We start from the raw sequence: 17592 nt of genomic DNA, 5'->3' as shown, positions 1-17592 counted from the left end.
TTTCAACAAACGCGTGGAGGGGACAGTTGTCGGTTGCTGTCACCCGAGTAGCACATGTGCAATGGGCACGGTGATCAACTCTAACTGCCAGGTCTACGACGTGGAGAGTTTGCGTGTTGTTGATGCAAGTATTTTTCCTTTTCCGCTGGCGGCATACTACCAAGAGGTTGCTTATGCTGTTGTAGAGCAGGTAAGAATGCTTCATTTTCAAAAGGAAATCGCTGATGGTTCAAAGCTGCTGACATTATCGCCGCGTCGAATATTGGGCAGAAGTAATTGAATGATATTCATCCCAAAGCCATGGCGTAATAGGTGTTGGAGCCTCCAGATGATTCCCAATAGAGAGCCGGTTATGCGGAATTGGTTATTGGTGTAATCTGGGCATGGAAGCATAGCGCTTCTTTCAGCATGGGTTTCTGCACGGGATTTAGCATGTGATTTGGCATTATGGTGAAGACAGAATTTGTGACAAAGTTGGGCACACACACACGTGAACGCAATGCCCTACCAAGTAAACATTGATGGCAAGTTGAAAAGATGTAACGGCTTTCATATTGTAATATGGGAGGAGTGGGGCTAGGAGAATTGTCCGGTGAAGATGCGGCTCATGAAGCGAATCACGTGCAATGCTAATCCGCTTCGGGCCTGCCCTTCAGCTTCCCACTCTCGCTCACAGAACGTCGTTTCGCCTCTGCCCAACCTGAACGCCAGTACCCCAAGCCGACAGAAACACATCTAGACCCGCATCCATCTTATCTCCGTTGGGCAACACGCTTTTCACGACGCGTGTATTGAGCCCTTCACTCTCCGCGCCTCCTCTCTCACTTCAACCTCGCCATCCTGATTTTGCCTGGTCCAATTCTACCCTTCCCTAGATCGCGACATCAGCAAGGAGGCCCCCCCGGTCTTCATCCATCAGCCTCGTTGACGGACTGTTTGGACCGGCAACAACACCGCTCGAGGATGTTCTGAAATTCCACCCCGCGCGCTTATTCACCGCTCTCCTTCATCGTCGTCTCGGATTCGCACATTTGGTGGTCACATTCACTTCGGTTCTGGCGAGTCGTGGTGCTACTTTTTGGCTATAGCGAATAGTGTAACGGCGCGAACAGATATCTGTCACTCACTACATTCACCATGGCTTCGGTACAATCGGCGCCGGGCTTCTCTGCCCAAGGCGGTATGATGCCCCTTCCTCCCAACCTTACTAAGGAGCATGTCCAAGCTACCTACGTCGTAAGTATCTCCCCGGATGCGCTTTCCATCACAACCCATTAGATATTTGTTTACAGCTGAAAAATAACTAACACAATCGCAGAAATATCAGCAAATGAGACAGCAGGGCGTTCGCGAGGACGACCCCGAATTCATCAAGGCTCGAAACTTCCTCCAAGCTGTGCAAAAGCAGAATAGCCTTCAGAAACAGAAACAAATGTGGTTACAGCAACAGGCACAACAGCAGCAGGCGCAACAGCAGGCGCAGCAGGCGCAACAGCAGGTGCAACAGCAGGCGCAACAGCATCAACAGCATCAACAACAGCAACAACAACAGCAACAACAGCAACAACAGCAGCAACAGCAACAGCAACAGCAACAACAGCAACAGCATCAACAACAGCAACAACAGCAACAGCAGCAACAACAACAGCAACAACAACAACAACAACAGCAGCAGCAGCAGCAGCAGCAACAGCAGCAGCAACAACAACAACGCCAACAGAATGGAACTGCTGCACTAGCGATGACAAATGGCACAATGGCCGCTCCTGCCGTAATGAGCGATGGTCAAGGCGCTTCAAATGCGCTTGTTTCCACTGCCTCAACGCCAGCAATACAAGTTGCGACACAATGCCAAATACCAAGTTCCGATGGCAGGACCCCAACCTCAGCCAATAGCGCCGTCAGCAGTCCTTTCAGTCAGGAACAGTTGTTGATCCTTAGAAATCAAATTGCTGCATTCAAGCGCCTTTCGAAGGGCCTTCCAATTCCTACTAATATGCAACAATCTTTGTTCCCATCGCAGCAAGCAAAGAAAGCACCAACTCCTACTGAAGCCGTTGCAGCTGCTAGCCAAGCGCTTGAAGATGCCACAAAAGCACCGGGTGTCTCTGGACCTGATGCAAGCGCAGATCAGGCAGACGTATCCACTGTGCAGAAGGGCTATGAAACATTCGTGTCTCCCTGGAACCAAGTCAACACACCGGTTAACTACCTTGATCATGCGCTTCGAGATAAGCGACTACAACTTCCCTCTATTATACCTATTGGTGTCGATGTGGATAAAGTGCGTGAAGAGAGGGAGAATATTGTCTACAATCGGATACTATCAAGAAAGTCGGAGTTGGAAAAGTTACCGGCGAATCTGGGGACTTGGGACACTAGCAAATCGGATACTCCGAACGAGAATGGGTCCTTGAAGCTTCGAGCTCTTATAGAGTACAAGATGCTTTGCCTTTTGCCTAAGCAACGCTCCTTGCGACACTTAATCAGTCGGGAAATGGTTCATGCAGACAACCTTGCTATGACGGCGAATCGTGCTATGTATCGCAGAATCAAGAAGCAATCTCTACGTGAGGCTCGCATTACAGAGAAGTTAGAGAAACAACAACGGGACGCTCGAGAATCGAAGGAGAAGAAGAAGCATGTCGACTTCCTCAAATCTATCGTTACNCATGCAGATGATATTCAGAAATCGGCTGTGGCTCAACGCCAGAGGATACAAAAGCTTGGTCGGACAATGATACAAACACACCAGAACATCGAAAAGGAAGAGCAAAAGCGCGTCGAACGTACTGCCAAACAGCGTCTGCAGGCTCTCAAAGCAAACGACGAAGAGACTTACCTGAAATTGCTTGGCCAGGCAAAGGATACTCGTATCTCGCATCTGTTGAAACAGACGGATGGTTTCTTGAAGCAACTCTCTGCTTCCGTCAAGGCGCAGCAGAGAAGTGCTGTCGACCGGTATGGCGACAGAGACTTGCCAGATGCAGATTCTGACACCAGCGAGGACGAGGACGGAGATGAGGAAGATGGACGGGGCAGTAAGAAGGTTGATTACTATGAGGTTGCTCACCGTATCAAAGAAGAGGTCACAGCCCAGTCCTCGAATCTTGTGGGAGGCACTTTGAAGGAATACCAAATCAAGGGTCTTCAGTGGATGATTTCCCTATACAACAACAACCTCAATGGTATTCTAGCAGACGAGATGGGTCTTGGCAAGACAATCCAGACTATTAGTTTGATCACATACCTTATCGAAAGGAAGCAGCAACCTGGACCTTACCTGGTTATTGTGCCATTAAGGTAAGTGATCTTCCGATGCGATCTACCCTTACCATTTCTAACATTCTCACAGTACTTTGACGAATTGGAATAATGAATTTGAGAAATGGGCTCCTAGTGTTCAGAGAATCGTATACAAAGGCCCTCCCAATGCTCGCAAACAGCAACAGCAGCAAATCCGCTGGGGACAATTCCAGGTGCTGCTTACAACTTATGAGTTCATTATTAAAGACCGACCTATTCTCAGCAAGGTCAAGTGGCTACACATGATCGTAGACGAGGGTCATCGTATGAAGAACGCCGGCTCGAAGCTTAGCAGTACCATTACACAGTACTACACCACACGATATCGTCTCATTCTTACTGGTACTCCGCTACAAAATAATCTTCCGGAGCTCTGGGCTTTGCTCAATTTTGTCCTTCCAACGATCTTCAAGTCAGTCAAATCTTTTGACGAATGGTTCAATACGCCATTCGCAAATACCGGTGGCCAGGATAAGATGGACCTTACTGAAGAAGAACAATTACTCGTCATTCGTCGGTTGCACAAGGTTCTTAGGCCATTCTTACTCCGTCGTCTGAAGAAGGATGTGGAGAAGGATCTTCCTGATAAGACAGAACGAGTCATCAAATGCAACTTTTCAGCTCTTCAAGCCAAACTTTATAAACAGTTAGTTAGCCACAATAGGCTGATGGTTAGCGACGGCAAGGGAGGAAAGACTGGCATGCGCGGGTTGAGTAACATGCTTATGCAGTTGCGAAAACTTTGCAACCATCCTTTCGTCTTTGAAGAAGTTGAGGAGCAAATGAATCCTGGAAAGGGTACTAATGATCTTCTCTGGCGGACAGCTGGCAAGTTCGAATTGCTGGACAGGATTTTACCCAAATTCCAAGTAACGGGGCATCGTGTCCTGATGTTCTTCCAAATGACGCAGATTATGAACATCATGGAAGATTTCCTGCGGCTAAAGGGCATGCAATATCTTCGTCTCGATGGCTCAACAAAATCTGATGATCGGTCGGAGTTGCTCAAGCTGTTCAACGCCCCCAATTCACCTTACTTCTGTTTCCTGCTGTCAACGCGTGCCGGTGGTCTCGGCCTCAACTTGCAAACAGCTGACACTGTCATCATTTATGACTCAGACTGGAACCCACATCAAGATTTGCAAGCCCAGGATCGTGCGCATCGTATCGGTCAGAAGAACGAAGTTCGTATTCTACGTCTCATTAGTTCCAACTCGGTCGAAGAGAAGATTCTGGAACGAGCAAACTTCAAGCTTGATATGGATGGCAAGGTCATTCAAGCTGGTAAATTCGACAATAAGTCCACAAACGAAGAACGAGACGCCATGCTCAGAATAATGTTGGAATCTGCTGAAGCTGCTGAGAACCTAGAACAGGATGAGCAAGACGATGACGATTTGAACCTGATCATGATGCGTTCGGAGGATGAGCTTGAGCTGTTCCAAAGAATGGATCGTGAGCGTGAAAAGGGTGACCTATACGGCCCGAATAAGAAGTTGCCTCGTCTACTTGGCGAATCCGAGCTACCGGACATCTACGTAAACGATGATAATCCTGTCGTAGAAGAGATCGAGGAGAACTTTGGTCGTGGGGCGCGTGAACGGACTCGCGTCAAGTACGACGATGGACTTACTGAGGAGCAGTGGCTTGAAGCTGTCGATAACGATGAGGACACTATCGAGGCTGCTATAGCTCGCAAGGAATCCAAGATCGCGAAGCGTCAAATCAACAAAGCAAAGAAGACTGGCGATTTCGGTGAATCTCCAATCCCATCTCGCGAGAGTTCCGAGTCTCCAGCGCCCAAAAAGCGCGGCCGCAAACCAAAAACTGCCGAGAAGAAACGCACAGCAGATGAAGCCTCGCTTGATGGTGATGTCGCACCCCGCAAGCGTGGTCGTCCTGCGCCCAGCAAAATACAGGAAACGCTCAGCTCCGAAGAACGCGCAACCCACCAACGAATCCTCAACGCAGTTTATGAATCTTTGAATGATCTGGAAGAAGAGTCTAACGATGACGACATCCCAAATCGTGGTATAATAGACCCCTTCATTGAGTTGCCGGACAAGTATGACTACCCAGACTACTACCAGATCATTAAAAATCCTATCTGCATGAACCAAATCAAGAAAAAGATCAATAAAAAGGAATACCAGAGCCTGAAGCAGTTTAGAGCCGATATTGGGTTACTATGCAGTAATTGTAGGACGTATAATGAGGATACAAGCATTCTTTACAAGGACGCGAACCTGATTGAGGTATGTTCAACTCTAAAATCTTGTTTGCGTTCATATATTGATTTCTTCATTAGGAGACTTGCCTCAACCACCTCAAAGAAGAGACGGAGGCGCATCCAGAGTTAGCGGATTTCGATGACTTGACGTCATCGATGGCGGATGGGAGATCCACAGCCCCTATCTCAAGTGTTGGTACGCCTATGGCATCTAATTCAGGAAGTCAGTACACACTCACTACCCTATCTACTTAACGATATATGCTGACATATGATGCGCAGGGTGATGGACCCATAAACTTCTTTCTTTTCACACCACGATAATTTGATATTCAAGCTTTTGTTATGACGAACAGAGTGAATGAGTTAGATGCGAGTTAGGATAGCACGCACAGTTTGGAGGGCTACTTTTCTTGTACTCCTCCTCACATAAGAGCCTCGCCTACAGTAATGCCTGTGCAGGCCTATTTTTTTTTTATCATAGCCTTCTCACCCGTTTCTTAGTTTCCATTTTGGTTAATGGCGCTGCATGCGGCGTATACAAAGGCAAAGGTGTGGACCACTGGATTGGGCACCGGAATTGAGCTGAAAGGGATAATTGATCGATTCTTCGGCATCACGGGCGCTTCCTTGCGAAAATGATCTTGAGCTAGGCTGTACTTTAGATCCTTTTAGCTGCGAATTGAGATGCATGCGGAGTATGCGCTTTTGAAATACATGATGAGTAGATTGGTGAATTTGTAATTGCTCACTTTAATGAGCATTTCATTGAGGATTTTATTTATAAATCCTTTGTTGGAAATTCCACAGCACACAATCTGAAAATTTGACGCCGCTGCCTCCGAAAATATCCAGCGCGCTCCCGATCGTTAGATCTATCTTCCCGCTGCTCAGTTTGTCAACAGCTTCTAGGTCTTCAAGACTTCTACCACCGCCAGCATAGGTGACGGGGATTGAGCACCATTCTGCAAGCCTCTGAACTAGCGCATGGTCGATCCCAGCCTGCAGTCCTTCATTGTCGGCGGCGTGGATTAGGAACTCAGAGCAATAAGGTTCAAGGAGGGATATGCTTTCTGCTCGTGTCCGTGTCAGAATCAATTAGAGTATGTAGCTAGTGGAGAATGTGGTGCAAACAAAGGCGGAGAAGATGAACTCGGCGACAATTACCTTGATTAAGTTCCATGTCGGTAATTGTTTGCCATTTATTCATGGCCACAAACCAGGAATCGTCTTTACGCCTGCAACTAAGGTCGATAACAAGTTTAGACTTGTCGTTGTTCAGGGCTTTGAGCACAGATTGGAGCCGTGCAAGGGAGAAGGTGCCGAAGGGAAAGAGAAAAGAGGTTATGATCACCTACTGCTTGCATCATTAGCCTTAGGAAAGAATCTCTTTCACTGGCCGGCCCTATTGCTAGATCTTCTTATTCTCTAAAACTGTATGGAATGCCTCACCTTCTCAGCCCCCCACTCAATCCATTGTGCAGCGTTCTCGTCCGTGATCCCCCCACCCACTTGTAGGTTGTCTTTCCACACCTCAACAGCCTCCCTTGCAGCCTCCTGGTTCCCGGGGCCTAGCATTATGACGTGTGCGCCTGTAAGATTGTGCTCTTTATATAGCTGGGCGAAGTGGTGGGCCGGGAGGGTAGAAACATGGTTCGTTTTGAGATATTCGGAGGCATCAGTGAGCGTTCCACCAACAATTTGCTTTACCGATCCGGCGTGGAGGTCGATGCAAGGGCGAAATCGGGTCATGCTGCTTAGTTGGACGAAAGCTGCTCTGGTTATGGGAACATGGTTTGCTTGGAGATGTTTCCGAGAGATTTGATACAGGGCCTGAGGTGGGAGATTCTGCCACCGCCTTTGGAATTTTGGATCTCAACCTAACACCAAGTATACGATTGAGGACGGCATCGACGAAGCCATGGCGATTATCCTTGGAAAACGAAAACGAGTACACCGGGTGGATCTCCAAAGGAGATCATCTTCTCCAGAATCATCGCAGAACTCCGGAAGAGAGGACCTCCAAGCTATCTTCAAGCGACATTTCGAAGCTAAATTCAAACCTCTGGATCCGGAGCCGGAGAAGACAAAGATTGTGGAGCAAGTCGAAGATGTGCCGGATGAGGATGAAGATTCGGGTTGGGAAGGCATCAACTCCGGTGAGGAGGCCGCGGTAGAGGTGATCGAACACTCAGTCTCAAGAGTAGTTAATGAGCGCGCTCGGAAAGATGAACTCAAGGCATTTATGGTAAAGTTCCAAGCCATGTGTGCAAGCCATGTTGCTAAATATATATAATAGTCCTCTAAACCTCCTTCCTCAGGTACCGAGACTCCCTCAAAGGTTACCAAATCGAAACCCGCCGACGTGGACGATGATGCGGAAGCTTTAAATCTCAAGAACGACCTCGCCCTCCAACGCCTGCTTCGTGAATCTCACCTTCTTGAGACATCTACCTCCAAAGGCTCTCTAGATCCCTCTGGAAAAAATCGCCACAAAGCTTTAGATATGCGATTACAGTCTCTAGGGTCAAAGACTTCAATTCTTATGCAAGAAAAAATGCCAATGTCTCATCGGAAGGGTATACAAGCTAAAGCAGCACAACGCGAAGAGAAGCGAAGGAAGGAGGCAAAAGAGAATGGAATCATCCTAGAGGCAGCGGTCAAGATGAAGAAGATAGAGAAAAAGAGGGAAAGAGGTGTTGGTGGACCTGGGGTTGGAAAGTTTAGGGGTGGGACGTTGAGTTTGAGGAGGAAAGACATCGAGAGTATTCAAGGCAAATGGGGCACAAAAGGGAAACGGGGAAAGGGATGATTTGAGAACTCGCTTCTAGACGATCATACTCGATACCCCTGAGCAACTTCATCCGGTTAACGATTGAACAATAATGCCCATCTGGATATTCAAGAAACTCACATCTGTCATCTTGGTGAAGAAAACTATATGGCTTTTAATAACTCTAGAGGCTTCATTACTAGTTGGCCTCTTCTGAAAGCCTCTATATCGGTTCTAAGGCCCTGTTTAGCAATGAGCTGTTATTTAGTAATCTGCTGAATCGATTACAGCTTGAAATCAAGAAAAATAAAATCGCTCCGAACACCTGAATCAAAGCTCGTATGAAGATTATCGGAATTAGCATTTATTTCTAAGTGGATGTCCTTTAAACCACAGAAAACTTCCCGATGAGGCTTGCCAACGGACGAACTTCTGCACCTCTCAACTTCTGACCTCCTAGAAGGGATCCGGACTACGAACTTCCTTGGGCAAGCTTCAAGCGTCTCGAAAATAAAAATCCTACATCATACTGTAAGGACCGGGCATTTTTGTATATTTGACCTTTTAAAGCTCAGAGAAAGTACGAGCCCATTCAATCACTAAGTCTTCATGTAATATGCGATGAGGTTCTTCGTCAATATTTTTGTTCACTAATATTGCAATTAATTCAGTGCTATCCCCTAATCTTCCATCGCTAGTAAAGCTTTACGCTAGGTAAGGCAAAATTCTCCGTCATATTTTCGCTTTACTTCCCCCCATGCCAGATATTAACCGGGTAATAGAACCAAAATACTGAATTCTGAACCCTAGAACGCTGCGTGTATTAGCTAATATAGCCACACGTCTTCTACACTAAGTGGACTGCCAAAAAGAAACCCCATTGTTTATTTTTCTTTGCAATCTCCGCGAGGGCTTCCAAGTCAAAAAGTTCCCCAATAGGCATAACCCCAGCCAGGAAGACAGGCTTCGTGAAGACGCATAACTGCGCAGGAATATTAGCATTCTGCATTCGATAATTTTGTTTCAACGTTATACAGCTTTTATTAGCAGCAGGAACTATTTCAAATGCAACAGCATCCCCGCCTACAGCAGCAAGACTAGGATCAACTCCTATATATTCGTTTCTGTCAAAAAGGCCTCTAAATTTGGGAGTTGATGCACGAATTAATTTGCTTAAGCCAGACCAAATAATAAAAATGGCTCCTTAGCAAATCGTCAAGCGTTCTTCCTCAATCGTTTCTTTGATCTGTGTCAGGGTTATTGGGTAGCTGCTAAGGGAATCGTATTCTATTCCACGTTGCTCCGCATAGCATACGAAATCCAGCAAAATACCACGCCCGACAATGCCGCCTCGCTTGGATATGCCTGTATTTATATGTTAGATTGCAAGAATGGGACTAGGACAAGAGAAGTTCAAAATTTGAGTGCCACGGGTCAAGTCAGTTCCCCGTTCAACAACGTCAGTATACTTTACACCATTATAGTACTCTTGCCGAGTTTGGTGATCAAAATATAAGAGTCTTTAAAAGAGTATACCTAACTAATAACGTGTTATAAATATTATATAGAGGTAGTATAATTAGGCGAGCTGTTTATAATAGGGTATAAGAGGCGTCTTATAAAGTTTAATAGTAAATAGAGTTATAGTGGTAGAGTACGGTCGCTATATTAATAAGGCTAGTTAGATATAATCGGGTTTAAAAACGCGTCTTTAAACTTTAAGGCTATACTTCGCCCCCTAATATGTTAGTTAGCTAGTTAAATTTACTAGAATATACTAATAGAGGATATTATAATTTAATTATATCGCGAACTATAGTTATAGCTACTATATTAACCCTATTATAGTTACTTAAAATTAATATATATTAAGAATCGCACCCAGTTTATAGCAAACGCGCGCCTATAATCTCTTAGACGCTTTATAGAGGAATTTTTAGGGTGGTAGGGGTGGTAGGGGGTAGTGCGACGTTCTATTGGCTTAGGAGTTCGCAGGGGTTAGTGGGCGCCGCTAATTAGCTTAGGAGTTCGCACGAGTTGGCAGAGTAGGGCTGTGGCAAGAGTGGGGCGATATAACGCCACAAATTCCTTAAAGAAGCGGCTAACTAAGATAAGGCTCGATCGGCTCCAGCGCCTCCCGTGCTATCTCGACCAACTTATTTATATCTCTTCTTAGTAGTTGCACTACTGCCGATATAAGGTCAGTAATATACTCGCTAGATATAAACTAGAAGAAAGCTAAATAGAATTTAAAGAACAAATTACTATATAGTAAGAATAAAAGAGATATCTAGGGCTTAGAATACTAGGATATTTAAGGGATAAAATACCTATATAAAAAGTTACTAATAGGCTAAGGGAAGGTATACTAAGGACTAAGTAGCTATAAGAACTAGAATAAGAAGAGAATTTAAAGATCCTAACTAAATTTAAAGAACAATATATAGTAGTAGATTCTTTGATTAACGTCTGATACGGATCCTATCTAGGCCCACGCAGACTACTCCGTACACAAGGGAAAAGTAATATTGACGGGAAAAAACCCTTGCTATTGGGGGGGAAGGAAAAACCCTATGAGCCACCTCAGTAGGATGAAAAACCCCGAATTGCCATGCCTGCACGTAGCCGCGGCCCTGCGGGCCTANAGCTACGTCCTCCTCCTTAGATGTTTTGAACTCCTTGGGAACCACTGCTTCCTTCTCTAGCTTATCCAGAGCTAGGGTTCACTACGTCCCAGCTAGGCCTTGCTAATTAATTGCCATATACTTGTAGTTGTGTCCCGTATCTTAACCACCCCCTGTATGCTATCTCTCTTATTGACCATTGCCATATACGCCTTGCCTCCCCCCCCCTAAGGCCTATTAAAGGCGTAAGGGGGATTCATCCGTTCCAATTACCGTAATACTAACAGCGGGATATTGTGTGTTGGGTATCTTTTGTGCCTAGGCCCCAGCTAGGCCTTTTCTAAGGGTCACCACTCCGTCGAAAGGAGATAAGGAAAACCGTGGGTCGCAATCCAGGCTGCTAGGTATTTAGTACTTGCAAACGGCAAGTGACCGCATGCTCCGCGGGCGATCGCCCTGGGGGTTAGGAGGGGCCGTATATTTGCTCNTTCGTTCGTTCGCGCTTGTCTGTTCGTCGATGTGAGGTCGTCNATGCTTTCNATTGGGGTTTTTGGGGATGTTATNGAAAACCGCTNATCCATGTTGGATCGTANAGGTGCCCTGGATAGAACAGTGTAGTAGTCGTCGTATTGTAGAGGGCCAACAGTAGTGGTTTTCAAGATCTCACCATCCGAAAACCCTTCACCACCGCCCTCGACGCCCACAACCACCACCAGGTCCTGTCCGCACGCTGTGCGACGTCTCTGCGTTGGCTCTGGATCTGAACTTCGAAGACCAGGTTCGTAGCCGTCACCACGTACAGGTGCAGAGTCCGATTTCGACGGCCAAGAACAATATATAAAAGGCTGTTATAACGTAGTAATAAAACAATATTTCCTTATAGATAGGTTATGTTCGTACCAATTTAATGGCACGAGTGAGTCAGATCCAGGGGCACGAAATACGTATAGTATTATATGCTCTTTTGGATGATGGTGACTATCGATTGTATAAAGCAGACTACGTGGTCTATATACTAATGCGCCTCCCCCCTAATTAGTTAGTGCTTTATAAGTGCACCAGACGCGTAAGCAAGTGGTTAGTGCACCGAACGCGTAAACGCGTACCTGGCGTACCAAACGCGTAGGCACGCGGTTAGTACGACAGGTGCTGTAATTATACACTGGCGGTACTTGAAAAATGAAACCACCTATATACAGCCTCTGTAATTGCTTTAATAAAACCATAAAACACAAAGGAAAATATATAGGAAATCTCCGCCGAGGTGCCGTCTAGGCTGCCTTCTAAACGGTGCTTCGAGCTGGCTGTAAGTTAGATCTTAAGGGCCGCCAAGGCGCTAGTGCTAAGCGAGCTAATGGCGATTTTCCATCCCGGGGATGGAAAATCGTGATTAGTCAATTTAACCACCCTATAGGATTCTATAGGTCACGTGAGTCCCCTAAGTTCTATTACAGCTTTCTACTATTTTCTACCTAACAGCTTACGGTCCGTAGAATAGGCCGTATAATAAGCCGTACGGCCTTCCAACGGGCCGTAGGCGTACCGTAGGTACTCTATTAGTCCTATTCTACCTATTCTATAACTTTTAGGTTGAGCTTATTCGTATTAATTAGGGTTTTAAGGGCTTAACACGGCTTTGCCTTAGTTATAGCGTCTACTAGGTTATCTCCGCCGCTAATCTATTTAACTTCTGTAATTTTACGTTATTTATAGGCCTGATATAAGCATATTAGGTTAACTATAAGCCTCTTCTCTTATATTGTACCTAGCTTGACTAGGTAGTTATAGAGGGACTTTAAATTAGTATATAAAACTAGGGGTAACTACTTTAGTTATAGAATCTTCTAGACCGTTAATTTAATTGCGGCTGCTATATTAAAGCTATAGGCTAGTATATATAGTTTAAAAGCTAGTGCACTTTAGGTTACTCGTTTATACTTAATTAAGGACTAGTATAGTATATTTGCGTCCTAATTATAGTCTATAAATATAATTATAAAGCCAATTTATAATAATAAGTCTTTATTATTAGTAAAAGATGCGTCTGTAAATACTAGTAGGCTAAGGGAATTTAGGTCTAGTGGTATAAAAGTAAGTCCCCTTTCTACATTATCGATTTACTATTAAATGCGCTTATTAAGCTGCTTAATATTTTCTTCTTATAGGTCTACTACCTGGGCTGTAAAGGATAGGTTATAGGCAGATTTAGGTTAACAAACTATAGCAATATAGGCGCCTCTTGCACGCTATGCAGCGTATTAGTTCTTTATATTTATAGTCTTATAGGTCCCTCTACGGAAGCTAGTAAGGTCCGTAGGCTTTACTATAATAGGCTTTAGGTTTTAAGCTTAGCGTTCCTAAGTCAGCTTAATTAGGTTACCCTTTTATATAATTAAGCCTTTATTAAACTTAATTAGAGTCTACTTAGTTAACTACTCTTACAGCTTTACTAAGAACTTAGCCTTTTATAGTTTAGTTTCTTTAGCGTCTATAAAGGTCTAGTCTACTAGGAATAGGGTATTATTTATTTAAAGTCTAATAATACTAAGGCCGTTTAATAGGCTGTATAGGAGGTAGGGGTTATAGGTTAACTATTCTATTTTAAGTTTACTAACATAGTGCTAGTAATATATTTTAAACCAATAGTTTTTAGCTTTTAGTACTCCGTAAAGAGGTTTTATAACCTATAAAATTGTTCCTAGTTATAGGTTAAGCTTATAGGGTAGTCGTATAAAGATATCTTTGCTTAGGTAGATATTAGACTTTATATAGGCTTACGAGATATCCCGTAAGTAAAGGGCTATAGATTTAATTTACTATAGTCTAGATATAAGTGTAAGTATAATTTATTAACTAACTTATTAGATTGTAGGCAATTATATAAGGACTAAGCCCTTTCCTTAGTCGTTATAAGCTTATATAATAAGTCTTAATTTTTTAAAGGCTTTATTAGTACTAGGGTGCTTAATCTTATTAATAAAGCGTAAGTTAAATATACGGACGCCTTGCGGAACATCTCTCTCTATATAAGGTGAGGATGTAGATAGAGAGTCTAATAATAGAATAATAGGTATATTATATAGATAGAGACGAATCCTTAAGGGAAAAGGAGGAGTCTATATGCGAGGTAGGAAGGGTTTTCCCTAGGTATGTGTAGAGCACGTGCCTTATGGGCGAGTTACCCCTAGGTTACCCCAGGGTCGCCCATACCTTGCGGCTATATAACTATCTACTTAGGTTTTACCTAATAATGCCCCCCCCTTTAAAAAGGGTCGTCCCCAATCCTTTATATGCTTAAGCCTTAATAAAACCCTATAAAAAACCTTAGTAAGGAAAAAATTTAGAGGGGAAAGAGTGTCTTAATTTTGCGTATAGAGATAGGTAGTACACGTGCGCGGCGCGAAGATGTTAAGGAACTTCGACCGGCGGTTAAAGTTGTCTAATTAGTTAGATTTGCCTTACTAAGACTCTCCTATATTTAACCGAGCTAGTAGCAATTTTATATACCTGGTATGGAAAATCCTAATTAGTCCATTTAATAGGTAGAGCTAGTGGAGCTTAATACTATCGCCTGAATTTAGTAGACCAGAAGTATTCTAAAAGCTCGCTTATATAGGTAGGTCGCTAGTACCTCGCGGGTTAGTTATAGGTTATTCATATACAGCTAGATTTATAGATGGTAAGGCTATATACCTATTAAATCTACCGCTAACCCTGCTTTGGCCTTACGCTATACTAGCGTAGCGATATATATACTTTATAGGTAGGTTATAGGTTACTTATATACAGCTAGGTTTAGAATAGTAAGGCTGTATACCTATTAAATCCGCCACTAACCTATGCTTTAGCCTTACGCGTTATCTATATAGTATATATAAAAATAGTATAAGTTATTAGTTATAGGTTGCTACTAGCGGGTCATTAGTAGGTCGTAGACCCTAGTTATAAATAGGCCTATTCTCTAATATATAAACAATCTGCTTAGCTAGTATAGAGTAACAGACTAGGTTTAGGAAGGGTGCTTTCTAAATTAAGCTTTATTGCTAGTATACGCCGTAGCCTTGCCTGCGAGTTACTAGCATCGCTAGGTTGCGTTAAAGTGTGGCTTATATAGGATATTGATAAATTAAAACTTTACCCCGTATATACGCCGCAGTTCTTATAGTAATTATTGCTTATTCCTTAATCCCTTAGGACGTCCTCTGCTCCGCTTTAATGTAGGTTATATTTTAATAGCGGCGCTTACTTTTTGCCTGCGCTTTAGCTATAAGGCTAGGGTGTCCCGCTTACGGTACTTATCCAGTAGTTATTAATAATTCTTAAGTTCTCTCTTATATTTCTATTCGTTATACTTATTTAGCCATTCTAGCTATTTAATAAGGTACTGCGGTTATCTAGCATGATCCTAGTAGGTAATAATTACTTCTACTTCCTAGCTGCCTTCCTTAAGCTCTTTTACTACTAGGGGTTAAAACCTAGGGTGTGACCTGTAAGGCTCTAGTAGGGAGATATAAAAGACTAGGTAGAGCCGTGCTATAGTAGGTAGAAGCTCTAGCTTATATGCTTGCTACCCTACGCACTCTAGGATCTAAAACGGTCCTATAAACTTGTAGTTAAGCTTTTTATAGGGACGTTTCGTGCGGATGTTCTTAGAGGAGAGTAGGACTCGTTCACTAACGGCGAAATTCTTGGCTAGGTAGTGACAATTGTAGTATTTTACCTAAAGCTGTTAGGCGTGTATTATTGACGCCGCCGCTGCCTTATATATAAGGCGTAGGCGTTATAGATATGTCTCTACAAGTTCGACATTTATTAACTTAGACCCCTTCCCACCTTGCTAGGCGTCTTAGACGCCGTCTAGGACTCCGTCCGGGATATTTGGCAGCTAGCTATAGGTAAGCTTAATAGGGGAACGCTTTATTATAGCATAGACCTTAGAGTTATAGGTAAAGGCTGCTTCTTTAAGTAGGGAGGCCTAATTAGACTGTTCCTAATTCGTAAATATATATAGGTATGCCTTAAGCTCCTAATTCTAACGCTTTATCTAACTATCTGTCTACGGGTAGAATATAGTGCTAAGTTTACGTTAAACGCGGAGATGGTAGTATATAGTGCTTTAATACTTACTTATAAATATACTACCTCTATTAGAGACGATATTATCTAGAGGCCCTATTTATATAAAGACTTTAAATAAAAGTTCTGTAAGTTGTATAGTATTAATTATCTTACGCACTAGATAGTAGCGTACTAGCTTTATAAAACGGTCTATAAGGATAAGGATAGAGTTATACTCTACGCTATTAGGAGTCTTAGACTCTAAAAGATCTATAATAAAGTTAAGTAAATAATGCCGCTAGGCTCGGGTGGGGGCCTAGAGAGGCTATAGCTTACTATAGGGTTTATAGCGGCGCGATTTAGAGCGTTAGTAGGTATTATAATTATCTAGGTATTTACGGAGGTCCTAGGTAAGGCCGTTCTAAGCGTATTTTTACGCGATTACCTTAAAAGTACGGTTAAAACTATAGTAGCCGCCCATAGGATCGTCATAATTCCGCTTAAGGATCTCCTATTATAGTAGTATGTAATTTAGCACCTAGACCTTGTTATTTTACCTTAGGAGTCCTTAATTATTAAGGGTATAGTCCTTATTACTAGTAGGAACTCGTTTTTAGGTTAACTAATTATATATAGAGCGTATAAAGGCGTCCCTTTTTTATACTCTATAAATAAAATTAACTAGTGACTTAGGGGGTTGTTCTATAAACGCCGTTTCGGCTAAAGCAGCTACTACTACTTTTTGCCGTAGCACGAGACTCTGCGTAAAGTCGGTGCTAGTAAAGTAACGTATAATACATAGGTAACTCACCGGGTTATCGCGGGGGACCGTAGCCTAGGCTAAGGGGTCTTCCCTAGGGTTAAGCGCTATTAGGTTAGTTAAAGTAGTCTTAAAGAGAATGGTAGGACGCTCTAGTCCGCCGGCGCCAAGTTCGCGAGGGTCGCTCGCATGCTGCATATATACTACTCGCTGGTTTAGTATAGTAGCACTAAGGCCGCCCACAAGGCCTATAACCCATAACTTTTGCTACAGTGTAGGCAGTATAGCATTAAGGATTATCCTCTTACTGCTATCTTTAAAGCCTTTAGTATAATCCGGGCGCCGGGATAGTGCGTTAGTAGGATTTATCTTGCCTAGCTTATATTTAATTTTAAAATTAAACTTAGCCAGTTCCTTAGTGTACTAGGCCTAGCAGGTAGATAAGCTTTTAGTGGTTATATAGTACCTAAGATTATTATAATTATAGAGTATACGTGTTATATGCGCGGCGTATTTAAGGTAATGGCGCTATATCTTAAAGCATTACACTATAGCGAGTAGTTCTTTGTTATGCGTATTATACTATACTTCTAGGCTAATAAGCTTCTAACTACAATAAGCAATTAGGTGCTAGTAGAGTTAATTTTCCTACCCTAAAGGCTACAGAAGTATACCGCTATAGGTATAGTCGGAAGCGTTAGTAATTATTATTAGGGGTAAATTAGGGTCAAAGTGGCGAAGTAGAGGAGCCTATATAAACGTAGCGCGTAGCTTATAGAACGCCTACTACGCGTTATCGGGCTAGGACTAAGGTTAATACTATCTAGTAGGCCCTTTTAAC

General features: G+C 43.4%; 4 protein-coding genes across 4 annotated transcripts; 2 read left to right on the top strand and 2 right to left on the bottom strand.

Annotated features, from left to right (window-relative positions):
• Window positions 1–696: 696 nt before the first annotated feature.
• K441DRAFT_654861 (SNF2 family ATP dependent chromatin remodeling factor snf21) lies at window positions 697–6242 on the top strand. The gene is made up of 5 exons (XM_067647750.1): window positions 697–1236; window positions 1319–3303; window positions 3356–5561; window positions 5615–5759; window positions 5819–6242. The coding sequence occupies exons 1-5, from the start codon at window positions 1138–1140 to the stop codon at window positions 5821–5823; spliced, it is 4440 nt and encodes a 1479-aa protein (XP_067507474.1). The 5' UTR covers window positions 697–1137; the 3' UTR covers window positions 5824–6242.
• On the bottom strand, window positions 6189–7342 carry K441DRAFT_654860 (Phosphoribosylformimino-5-aminoimidazole carboxamide ribotide isomerase). The gene is made up of 3 exons (XM_067647749.1): window positions 6989–7342; window positions 6704–6890; window positions 6189–6609 (listed from the first exon to the last, which is right to left on the bottom strand). The coding sequence occupies exons 1-3, from the start codon at window positions 7286–7288 to the stop codon at window positions 6314–6316; spliced, it is 783 nt and encodes a 260-aa protein (XP_067507473.1). The 5' UTR covers window positions 7289–7342; the 3' UTR covers window positions 6189–6313.
• Window positions 7343–7457: 115 nt separating this feature from the next.
• On the top strand, window positions 7458–8348 carry K441DRAFT_545060 (uncharacterized protein; the record flags this gene model as incomplete). Its single annotated transcript, XM_067642791.1, has 2 exons — window positions 7458–7784; window positions 7836–8348. 2 exons carry the CDS (start codon window positions 7458–7460, stop codon window positions 8346–8348), a joined length of 840 nt encoding a protein of 279 aa, XP_067507472.1.
• A 1165-nt stretch (window positions 8349–9513) lies between these two features.
• Window positions 9514–9663, bottom strand: K441DRAFT_545470 (uncharacterized protein; the record flags this gene model as incomplete). The annotated part of the gene is made up of 1 exon (XM_067642812.1): window positions 9514–9663. A coding segment is annotated over one exon (150 nt), but the record flags the coding sequence as incomplete, so codon positions are not given.
• Between the last annotated feature and the right edge of the window lie 7929 nt (window positions 9664–17592).

Source organism: Cenococcum geophilum (genome assembly GCF_001692895.1).
Source record: "Cenococcum geophilum 1.58 unplaced genomic scaffold K441scaffold_8, whole genome shotgun sequence".
In the NCBI taxonomy this organism is placed as follows: domain Eukaryota; kingdom Fungi; phylum Ascomycota; class Dothideomycetes; order Gloniales; family Gloniaceae; genus Cenococcum; species Cenococcum geophilum.
Note: the sequence above shows the minus strand (reverse complement) of the source record. Positions and strands in the feature narration are given on the sequence as shown.